General features: G+C 38.2%; 2 protein-coding genes across 4 annotated transcripts; both read left to right on the top strand.

The window, feature by feature from the left end:
- The first annotated feature begins 14 nt into the window (after positions 1-14).
- rps23 (ribosomal protein S23) lies at positions 15-2,680 on the top strand. Its single transcript, XM_026348459.1, has 4 exons — positions 15-87; positions 1,112-1,271; positions 2,063-2,183; positions 2,493-2,680. Exons 1-4 carry the CDS (start codon positions 84-86, stop codon positions 2,637-2,639), a joined length of 432 nt encoding a protein of 143 aa, XP_026204244.1. The 5' UTR covers positions 15-83; the 3' UTR covers positions 2,640-2,680.
- Positions 2,681-3,452: 772 nt separating this feature from the next.
- On the top strand, positions 3,453-11,537 carry LOC113154313 (dynein heavy chain 12, axonemal). 3 transcript variants are annotated; one of them, XM_026348437.1, is made up of 13 exons: positions 3,453-3,783; positions 4,856-5,023; positions 5,198-5,265; positions 5,818-5,952; positions 6,027-6,185; positions 6,865-7,110; positions 7,293-7,464; positions 7,740-7,845; positions 8,359-8,538; positions 9,245-9,373; positions 9,468-9,596; positions 10,633-10,786; positions 10,885-11,537. In XM_026348437.1, the coding sequence occupies exons 2-13, from the start codon at positions 4,881-4,883 to the stop codon at positions 11,055-11,057; spliced, it is 1,794 nt and encodes a 597-aa protein (XP_026204222.1). In that variant the 5' UTR covers positions 3,453-3,783; positions 4,856-4,880; the 3' UTR covers positions 11,058-11,537. The 3 variants fall into 3 exon arrangements, with proteins under 3 accessions (XP_026204222.1, XP_026204221.1, XP_026204223.1); XM_026348436.1 differs by lacking the exon at positions 3,453-3,783 and adding an exon at positions 3,849-4,751; XM_026348438.1 differs by lacking the exons at positions 3,453-3,783; positions 10,885-11,537 and adding an exon at positions 3,849-4,751 and having other exon boundaries at positions 10,576-10,734.
- The last annotated feature ends 502 nt before the right edge of the window (positions 11,538-12,039 follow it).

Below are 12,039 nucleotides of genomic sequence, written 5' to 3' on the forward strand. Positions count from 1 at the left end.
CGCCCGCCCGGGGTCCTCAGAGTACAGATTGCCGCGGTGCATCCTGGGTCTTTCCTTTCCATCCCAGGCTCGCTTCTGCAATCATGGGTACGTCTTAAACTTTATCTAAAATGGTGAATTATTGTGGTGGTTGCCCTGTTTTTTCACATCGATGTTGTATATGAATACCTTATAAACTACTCTCGATGTGTACTTCATTGCAAATACTTCTCAGTCGATGTAAAAACTCACCGTTTTATGGTTCTTTTTACCCGCAACGTGGAGCGGCCATAACATGTCTGAAACAGAGGCGGCGTGTTAGCATTAGCAAAGTTAGCTTAGCAGGATCTACCTTTTATAATAAATTTAATCCGCTGTAGGTTAGTCAGTATTTCTAGTATTTAATTATGCCTGGATAACGTAATGCACTTATGTTCATTATCGTGTGTAACGTCTCAGATTATGATTGGTAGTACGTTTTGTTAGCCTTGCTTTTGCGCCTCGCAGTGAATCTAAGCTCATGTGAATCGGTACGTTTGTCATAAATGCTGTGTTTTTAGGAGAAACACTGCGATATGTGTCCTAAAGTACAAGGCCGACTTTATTATTTATAAAACTAAACACTGTAAATTGTAGTGATTTAACTAGACTAAAATCAGGTAGAGTAAATGTGGATACATTGACAGGCCGTCACATTGTACTGAGTGCGTCTTAATTAAGTTTTACTGGATTTATTTTATGGGCTTTTTACCTTTTTGTCAGTTTAGTAATGTGAAATCATTGTAAGATTTGTGTGAACTGTGATATTCGCTTGTGCTCCGTATTTCTAAATGCGGTCTAGTCAGAGCTTTACAAAAATGTTTGAAAGTTAAACCTTTAGATAATTGTTAAGGTTTTAACACTGTTTACACAGATGTGTTTCAGTTAAATGTTTTCAAAGTCTGTGGAAATGTAAAAACACAGAGTGAAGCACCTGTTAGTTTTTATTCTCATACAGTCATGTTTATTTCTTTGTTCTGTTGCGGTGTTGTGTAGTTTAAAGATGTAGGACTTGACTAAATTTCATGATGTGATAGAATGACAAACTGCACTCTGCCTCCAAGCTTATTTTTGGTGGGTCTGTGTTTTCCAGGAAAGTGTCGTGGTCTGCGTACCGCCAGGAAGCTCCGTAACCACCGTCGTGAGCAGAAATGGCACGATAAACAGTACAAGAAGGCCCATCTGGGCACTGCCCTCAAGGCTAACCCCTTCGGAGGAGCCTCTCACGCCAAAGGAATCGTCCTTGAGAAAGTGTGAGTACAATGATACCTGCTGAACCACAGACATCAGAATGTTCAATTCTCTCATACAGAACCCACCAACCATTTGTAAGCAGTGTAAAGTATGTTTTTTATGACTTATGTAGACTGTTGCCATTTTCTTAACAGTTTTGGTTTCATATAAACTAAAGCAGGTTAAAACTAGAGAACTTTGTTTAACCTGCTTTGCTTGACAGCTGTGTGGAGAGATGTTGTTGAAGCCTCCTGTGATGCAGACTCATTCTACAGCGAGATATTTGCTTTTAATTGAACAAAGCTTACACTTCTGTGCTGGGCAGAGATAGAAGATTATAGCAGAGCAGAGTAGACACAAAATGCTTTTATTAGATCTTGTAGTTTTAATTTAACGTTGTCATCAAACACTGAATGAAAACCGCTGCCAATTACAGCAATGACACTCTGGCCACTTTATTAGGTACACTTGTCCAGGTGAATAGATAGTTTTCCATAAATCTTACCTTTAAAAAGTTCATAATGGTTTTTTGTTTGTTTGTTTGTTTGTTTTTTTTTAGTCACAATGTTAGAAATTTAGTGTGTTGATGTCATTGAAAGTGTTGTAGTGGTTGGAGTTTTTCAGATGTTGCTGTATTCATAGCAGCTTTATGTCATTGGATTAGAGTTCACACAGGTGTATAAAGTTACCACTGGGTCGATATGAAACACTACATGTTGTACTTGCATCAGTTGTCTATGTCCTTTGACATTTGCCTTAGGAAACTAAGCTAAGTTCAGTTTTGTTAAAGACTGTTGTTTCCCTTCTGCAGAGGTGTGGAGGCTAAGCAGCCCAACTCTGCTATCAGGAAGTGTGTGAGAGTTCAGCTCATCAAGAACGGCAAGAAAATCACCGCCTTCGTCCCTAATGACGGTTGCCTCAACTTCATCGAGGTAAATTCCTTCACTGTGTGCATGATTAACAACCGGTGACATGGAGGATGTTTAAAGAGTCTCCAGCAGAAAAAAAAAGTCAAAATTTATGTGGTGGGACCTGATCCTGATCAGTCTGAGAAGCTGAATCTGAAGTATGAATGAATTGTGGTGTTATAGATAGACTTTGTTAACTGAAACCATTCTGCAGTTATTTATAAACCCGCTTCATTAAAGTGTCCTAAATGTTAAACGTAGCTATAAAACATGTGAGACATAAATTATTACTTCAGCTTGACGGAATTTGTTTTCACTGTCTGCATCCTTTAGGAGAACGACGAGGTTCTGGTGGCAGGTTTTGGACGTAAAGGTCACGCCGTGGGTGACATTCCTGGTGTTCGTTTCAAGGTGGTGAAGGTGGCCAACGTGTCCCTGCTGGCTCTCTACAAAGGCAAGAAGGAGAGACCAAGGTCATAAACAGTCGAGGCAAAATAATAAAATAAACACATTTAATTACAGTCTGGTTGTTTTGTGTTTTCATTGAACATTTTCTCAAATTTTAGAAAGATTGTTTCCAGCTCCACGTCATCTGTGAACTTTTAGCACATTTCCAAAATTGTGCATCTCATGCACATGACAGAGTTTTAATTTTAATAAGGCCTTTCAGACTAACGTGATGACTGCAATTAATACATCTGGGAGCGTTCAAAACAGTCTGAACCTCAGCAGCCAAGTTTTGTTTGGTTGGGACATGAAATAATATCCTTGTTTGGGTGATAAACAAGGACGAGTGTACTAGTGCTTAACAGTACTGAGTTTTATTTATAGAAGTGGGTTTCCATCAAACTTTAAACTGACTAAAAACAAGTAACTGACCCACAAGTCTGATTCTGGAGAATCTGTACCAAAAATACATTTTAAAAGGGGAGTTTGTTCACCATCGCATACTTTTAAGACTTTATTAAGGTTCCCGGTTCTTGAAGATGCATATTTCTAGATGTAGTTTTGTTTAACTACCTTAACTGGAAACCACAATACTGGTCTCTTTATCACTTTAACTGTTACTTAAGAGTGAAATACTCTACTACTACTTTATTGACCATCTAATTACAGTTTATCCCATTGGTGACACAACATAGTTAAATGCATTAGTAATTTAAATACATAAAGACATGATTTTAAAGTTTGTTCACATCACTAATGTGAAATATTTTTCTTCGTTTAAATTAAAATTATTTCATTTTTTAACTCATTCTTAGTGGAGTTCTTGTATCTACTACTTACAGTGGAGAACTTTAACTGGAGTTTGTACTTCTCCCATCTCTGGCTCTGTTTAATGAGAATGGTAAAGAACAAGATACAGACAGTAAAAAGTCAGGTGTGAGGTCGTGAGGGGCCATCCTTCAGTTTTCACCTCCCAGCACCCGAATCAGGCGACAGTCCAACGTGCAGTGTCACTGTTGACTTCACTGCATAAAACAGGAGGGGTAAATATAGCAACAGGAGTCCGATCCTGTCCGCACAGCCAGAGCCGTGCAGCCTAAAGCTGAAACATCAACAACAGCTATACGTGAACCATCACTCTGTCCTGCAGCAATATTAGGAAACCTTTCTGAGACAGGTGAGTTCCAGGTGAGTCAATCTTGCAGGTAAGTCACCTTTGGATTTGCAGCCTCTGCTGTTTAAACACCGTGTGTTGATGGAACCTGTGGGGTTCTACAGCTCTGGTTTCCGTCACAGGTCAGAGACACCTACTGCTACAACACATGCTATTTTAATCTGCAGGAGCTCCACAGGCGAGTAGAGGGAATCAAAACAAGAACACAAAACAAAACCACAAGGAGAAAAAAAATAGAAACCCATCTCCCAGCACAGAAACTTTAGATGAGTTATTATTCTCAGTTTTTACAATTTGTATATCAACTTCTTAAATATAATTATTTTTGCTTATTGAAGTGTTTGTGTGCTTTTGTGGATTTCAAGTACAGTTTAGTTATTAAATAGTTATTGTTTAATATTAAGAACAGTCAACAGGATGTGAACTTGTGTCCTGTCACATTAATCACTCACTTCCCTTCTTGACCTCTACTAATGTCACCTTTTAGTTCACTGAGGACTGTACCAACATATTTTCTTAGTTATTATTTCTTAGTTCAAATCAAGTCAAACTTTCTTAAACTACAACTCTTTCTTAAATAAAATAAATCTTGTCTTGCACTTGCATCTCCTGTAACTTGAACATTTCTCCCATTAGCACTTTAATGTTTTTCTACTTCACGTATATATTTTGCATGTTTTATACCTCACTTGTAAGTCACTTTGGATAAAAGAAAATGTTTTACAGGAAGAAGATAACAAATAAAAATAAATGGAAACAGCCGAATATAAACTTAGAAAGATCAAGAAGATTCGTTTCATTTGACAGTAGACATAGATCAAATGACTCTAAGGTCACCAGCTGGAACCAAACCAGAGGTTTCGCAATTACACACTAGGTCAAGGGCACAATCAAATGAGACAGTCTGTGAGTGACAGATGGATTAAAACTCCACAGACTCCTGGTGGACACTTTCTTCAAGCAGTTGTACAGTATTTAAATCTAATTATACTATAATCTACATATTTATAACCATGTAGGACAGATGATGCACTGCTGGAACATCCAGTTTGATCACTTTTCCCATTTTGAACAGGGCTGGGACCCTTATTGTGGACAACATGGAGGTTCAGTGCTTTGGGATTCAGGATTGTGATGATGAAGAAGATGCAGACTTTCAGTACATGATTGAGCAGAGTTTGCTGGAGAACAACAAACAGAAGACAGAAACTCACAAAGACCCCACAGTACGAGACAGCAGGAGGTTGGTGTGGTCAAAAGACCTGTTGGCTTTGTTCTTCTTGTTGTTGAAGTTAATATTCAAAAACTATTTAGTTTAAATATGATTTTTTACAGCTTTGAAAAGAAAACTTTCATTTTTTATTACGGTAATTTTACCTTGATCAGTTCTGATGACTTCAGTTTGTTGTTTTTTCAGTGTCTCCTCTCACAGCTCTGGATCTGATTGTGCAAACAAGAACACGATCTTCACCGCTATAAGACAAGGTGACAGAGGAGGACATGAGACTTTTTTTTCAGTTACATCTTTCCTATGATTTACTTTATAGATTTAATGTTGGTTACAGTGAAAGATAATTACTGAAATTGCATCCAATTAATGTGAAATTATATTTCACCCAAATATTCACCAAACTTAATAATGAGTATTATGAGTATTAAGTAATGACATTTCCATCTTTATTTTCAGTCAAACATTAAATGTTTTTGGTGTCAAATTGTATATTTGTATTAATGTTGCACAAATGTCCATGAAACTATATTGAAACCTATTTCATATGCTGTCATTTAATTAAACTTGTATTTATAACATTTACCACTTCTTTAGCTCTAATTAGTTGAAATTTGTTTTTAACTATGAAACAGTTACTGGATATTTATTATGTAAGTAGCAGCTGTGTTTACTAAGTTACCGACCAGCAGAGCTCAATGATTAGTTAATATTATTAAGTGTATAACAAATAATCAAAGAAAAGTAAACACATTTGTGTACAAATCAAATACAACCACGTACCATAGCATCGTCTGTCATTCCTCCAGGTGATGAGAAGCTCTTGAAGAACCTGTGTTTCAGACAGAGAGACAGGTTTTTACAGACAGACAGCAGAGGTTGGATTCCTCTGCACGAAGCAGCAGCTCAGACCAACCACAACATCCTGGAGCTCACGTACAAAGGTTTGTGTCTGCTTTACACTGATTCTGTTCAGTTCTACATGTGACAAATCAGAACCGAGTGTCCCGTCCTCCAGCTTCAGGCCCGGACTCTCTGGAGTGCCGTACTCTCTGTGGTCAGACTCCTCTCTTCCTGGCTGTAGAACGGGGTCTGATAGAAAACGTCACTTTCTTCCTCAAACGTGGAGCCGAGCCGGACAGCCAGGACCACAACCAGGACTCTCCACTGCTTGTAGGTACGCAGAACATTTGGCTGCCTTAAGCAGTTTCAGGAATTTTTTATGCTTCAATCTGTTCCCAACATTTAATTATTAATTAATTAAGTAGCAGCACGTATTTTATTCTAACCCTTTATTCAGTACTTTGTAGAATCCTTTTTGGCAGAACTTTCTCCCACCTGGATCAGGACAGACATGAAGTGTCCTTCTTGTCTAGTCACTCAGTGTGGTCAAACAGTCAAGTCTAGTTCCTGGTGGTTCCAGGAACTACAATTATTAAGGCCACTGTGCACCTGGGAACACTCAGCGCTTTAGAAATACTTTTATACCCTTCTCCTGATCTAATGTGGAGGTCAGCAGAGAGTTCTTTGTCTTCTACATCTTGGTTTTTGTCCTGACATGCAGTGTGAATTAAGGAACCTTATGCATAAACAGGTGTGGGCCTTTCTAAACCAGATCTAAACATTTCTTGGACTCAAACTAGGTTATAGACACATCCTAACGAAAACTGAAGCAAACAGGTTTGGTCTTGTTTCCAAAAACATGTTTTCCCTTTATCATTATGGGTTTTTAACTCTGGACTGATGGAAGAAAATGTATTTTTGTCAATTTAAAGTCTACAGCACAATATCGTGTAGGAAAGTGAAAGGGTCTGAATACTTTCTCCAGCGCCTGTATCGTCTCTGTTCCTCTGCAGCGATCCGTTCAGACCACACTGACTTGGTGAGGCTGCTGCTCATACAGGGGTCCAGGGTGAACCAGGAGGGCTGCAATGGCCGCCGGCCCCTCCATGAGGCCTCACAGCTGGGCAAAGCAGCTCTGGTGAGTCTCCTGCTGGATGCTGGAGCCCGGGTAGATCCCTGCAGCCACTATGGCCTCACTCCACTGGCACTCGCTGCTCAGGCAGGACACCTGGAGGTAGTGGAGATTCTACTGAAGAGAGGTGAGCGAGGGAAAAGGAGGTCACTCACTTTTAAAATAAAATAAATAGGCTGAATAGATTAAATCAAATTGGTATCTTCAAAAATGTGTACTGTATGTGTACCGTTCTCTCCACTATTAACCTAATGTGGAGCAGTGTTCAGTGTGCTATCAGGATTACAACTCATGTTGTGTGTTCTGCAGGGGCGAACGTCCTGTCCCAGGCGCAGGACGAGGCTTCCATCTTGCACGAGGCGTCTGCATCCGGAGATCCAGCCATCATCAGCCTGCTGCTGGAGTACGGCGCTGATGCCAACGTCAAAAAACATGCAGCACAAATGCCAATCCACCGCGTGGCACACAGAGGACACCTGCAGTAAACATTATTTTATCATTATTATTATTTATTACTTTCTTTATAATTGTTAGTAGATGCAAAGTAATTAAAAACAGCATCAGTTTGGTCTTTTACCAGGCAGAGATTATATACAGTAACTAATGCACAAGTTGCATTATGGGAACTGTAAGATCCATTGTTCTGAAGTGTCCCACATTATATCAGCAGAAGACTTTGTTACTTACAGTATAGCAGTAAATGTATGTGTTGTCGTCATCAGATCATGTGTATTTGTGTCTGTGTGTGTTGCTCAGAGCTTTGAAGCTGCTGATTCCAGTAACTTCTATGCATGAGGTAAACAAAAGCGGGATGAGTCCTCTACACTCTGCAGCTGCAGGAGGACACACACACTGCATCAAGGTGTGTGTGTGTGTTTATTTGCTGCTGTCTCTAGACCATTCGGTTTCTATGACAGATTAATGTAGAGTACATTACAGAGTGTATTCAGTAGTTTGGTAGTAACTTCCTGTGGAACAGCAGTAGGAATCGCTTCACCTCACCTGTCACTAATAGCATATAGTGGCAAGAAAAAGTAAGTGAACAATTTGCTATTAATTTATTTTTCTGCACAAATTGGTCTAAAATGTACAAACAAAACCATAAACCATCATGACAACATTGTGCCAGTGGTGGTAGCAGCATCATGATTTGGGGCTGCCTCTCGTCCTGGGCAGCTTGTTATTGTGGAGGAGAAATGAAAAACACTTTGATCATTCTTCTTATCTACAAGTGACAATTTGTAGAAAATTAATTTTGTAATAATTGTTTGTCTTTGTGTTTATATATATATGTGTTGTTAAATTATGGTGTTGTGGGCCAGATGTTGAGCATGAAAAAAACTAAAAGAAAACTCCCTTTCTCTGCTCCCATCAGGTCTTACTGGATGCAGGTTATGACCCCAATTACATGCTCGATCCGTGGGTTCGCCGCAACTACGACGACGAGAGGAAGTCAGCACTTTTCTTTGCTGTCTCCAACAGCGACGTGCCGTCAGCAAAACTGCTGCTGGAGGCTGGAGCCATGGCCAACCAAGACCCAGTCAAATGTCTGCAGGTATCAACAGCAGGGTTTCCAAATCCTGGTCCTTAAAGATCACTGCTCTGTTTGTTTTTTCCAACTATTCCTGCCATACCCACTACTGATTACCTGGTCAGGTGTGTTGAATCAACCAAAAACTAGAAGATCTTATCTCAGACGAGGATGGACTTGTGCTTTTAAGTATCTATTTTGCGGAGATGGTTGAAGGGTCTTAATAGTGTAGGTTTACCACACTGATACAGATTTACCAGTAACATGACCTACGAGATACAGGTGTATTTATACTAAAACACAAAAACATATGCACAACACTCAGGCGCTCGCTATTTAACTAATGACCTGACATGATTAAAGAGAGTCTGTAATCACTTATTTTCAGTTGTATAGTTTAACTTTAGTTTAGTTTTTAAGTTTTAGTTTTTAATATTTGAGGAGACCTGTTTTTTACTTTGACACGTTCAGTGTAAAAAAAAAGTCAAATTTAATTGACCTTCATTGATTGCTGTACATAACAAAAGGTAAAAACTTACATTGTAGTGGATACTTTTAATTTTATACTGTGTCTCCAACTCAGTTTTCCTTCAGGATAATAAAATCAAGTAGGAGTTGCTGCACAGAAGTACTGGGCTGATTAATACTCTTCATAAAGAACTAACACCATTGATGTTATAGAGGGAGAAAGTTAGAGCCCTGTTGTTCATCCAGTGAATGTGTCTTTTAGGTTGCTCTACGTCTTGGCAATTATGAGTTGATCAACCTGTTGCTGAGGTATGGAGCCAACGTCAACTATTACTGCAGAATAAACACAACACACTTCCCCTCTGCTCTGCAGTACGCTCTCAAAGACGAGGTAAACTGTTATAATCCAGAAAACCTCACGTTAAAGCACAGGAGTCACTTTTATAATCTAACTTTTATTATTTCATCTGGGCGGTGTGTGTTAGGTGGTTCTCAGGATGCTGTGTAACTATGGTTACGATGTAGAGCGCTGCTTTGACTGTCCCTATGGCAACGGTTCTCACATCCCTGAAGATTACGAAGGATGGAGCTCCACTGTGATTAAAGACACTATGGTAATAAAATGGTAACTGTTTCGGAAAGGTCAAATTATTGGCATGAATGAAGCAAAGGAAACATCTAAGGAGACTGATGAAACTACTAAAACTGGGTTAAGAACTGTCCAATGGAAGAAGGTCACGTAGTCTGATGAGTCCAGATTTACCCTGTTCCAGAGTGATGGGTGAAGGTGAAGTGATCTACCCATCATGCCTAGTGCCTACTGTACAAGCCTTTCATCTTAATAAAATGAATTAATCTCTGGATGGGAATAAATGTAGTGACATTGCAGAAGCTTATCGATACGGTTAATGTGTGCCGTAATCAAAGCTAAAGACGGTCCAACAAAATATTAGATTAGTGTATATGAAGTGGAAGAACTGGGTGGTTCTCAGTCACTGTGTGTTTCCACCATAGCTCAGCCCACCAGCAGTGAGGAAGGGAGCTAAAGGCAACCATTTCAGATAGAAGGCCAGATGATGATCTGTTTAAGTACAGCTCCAGAATAAAAAATAAAAACCCCAGATTATTATTATTATTATTATTATTAATATTATTATTATTATTATTATTATTATTAATACGGCCTATTTACCATTTTCTTTAGATACATTTTCTTTTCGTTGTATGTGAAAATGAACAGTTTTTGGATTAGTTTTTGTTTTAGCCCTGGTAACCACATCAATTTGGGATATAAGGATGATATATGGAAGACAATTGTTGCCAATAAAAAAAACATAAGAAGAAACGTTTGGTACACACTTAAAAAAATAGTGTGTACCAAAAAAATAGTGATAAAATAATGAGATTATTTTTTTTGCATTTAGTTGAAATACTAAGAAAAAAATTATTTTTGGTTGAAATTACGAGATAAAACATCTTTTATGCGATTACAAAGGATTTGTAGCTAAAACATTTTTTACTTTTTATCTTATAAATTATATTTATTGTTGCTTTCTTTAATCATAACCAACTTTTCTTCATGTTTTCTTGTAGTGACAGAAATGGACTTTAATAGACTTATTGATTGAGCCTATCTGTGTGTCAGTGCAGTTCTGCGAGGTGATCACTGTAACCTGGCTGAGACACCTCTCGGGTCACGTTGTTCGCATCCTGCTGGACTACGTAGATCATGTGACCTTGTGCTCCAAGCTGAAGGCGGCTGTGATGGAACAGCAGCAGTGGCCGGACATCTGCAGGCTGCAAGGTGAATTACATCATTAACAGTGAGGACAGAGGCACACTGAGAGAAACCATTAGTGCTTTTTGTTTTTCTTAATCTGTACGTTTCTTCCTCCTCTCCAGAAAATGTTCGCAGCCTGCAGCATCTCTGTCGTCTGCGTATCCGTCGTTGTCTCGGTCGACTTCGTCTCCGTTCACCCGTCTTCATGAGCTTCCTGCCGTTACCGGGTAAACTGAAGAACTTCATCCTGTACCAGGAGTACGACCTGGACGGCTGGCAGAGGACACAACTCTGAAAGTCACAGATACCTTTTAAATTTATTTACTGTCTTCACACAACATAGAAACCTAAATACATTTGATGTTTTGTTTTTTAATTTATTGTATTTTATTTACAAAATGTACTGAACTGTCTTAAGTATCTTTAAGTAGAGAAAGGAGATACAATCTATTGTGAACCAAACATTTTATTTTAAAAGGGAATTTCCATTTAAATATATTATAATTATATTATTGTTATAACAGAAATGTGCATTAGTTTATACATACTGTTTTTTTCAGCTCACGTTTGTCATTATTTTATTTTCTTGGTTTTATTTGTTATGTGATTGTTGTTGGTTCATGACACCCTAAAAAATAATCTGTGAAATGAACAAAATCATAATTAAACAATGCTTTCTGTATTGGATTGTATTTTTTCTTCTAAATTATGAAATAAAAAGTTTGAAGTTTGAAAAATTTGAAGTTTTCTCTCATAGTTTAGATTTTTAAGTGAGAATTTGTACTAACTTTGACTTACCATTGGCACTAGTTTTTTATCATGACAAATTCTTTTTCTTTTTTTATACTGGCAGCAGTGGACTTCCGTACAATCCAGTACTTTAAGTACACACTTATCTACCAGTGACTAGAAACAACCAGTAGGTTTAGGGTGACAGCTAGTACACATATTCAAGTATTTGGTTTACAGTTTCAAGGTACTTGAGTATTTATTATATTTACTCCACTACAATTACAGAGGGAAATTTCAGAGATTTTACTGCATTATGTCTTTGTGTCCTTTGTTCCTTGTACAAAAATAGAATCAACTCATCATGTATTTGGATTAAAAGGTAAAATCATCTTTTTCACCTATAAAATTGTGTTTACAGCACATGGAAGTTTAAAATAAAGTAGCTACAATACTAAATAAAGGGGACATTTAAATTAACGTTGGGTGATTTTTCAAATGAAACCCTCAGAAATCAAGCTGTTCTCTCCTTGAATCTGTACATAAAC

This window comes from Anabas testudineus, chromosome 5, assembly GCF_900324465.2.
Source record: "Anabas testudineus chromosome 5, fAnaTes1.2, whole genome shotgun sequence".
In the NCBI taxonomy this organism is placed as follows: Eukaryota; Metazoa; Chordata; class Actinopteri; order Anabantiformes; family Anabantidae; genus Anabas; species Anabas testudineus.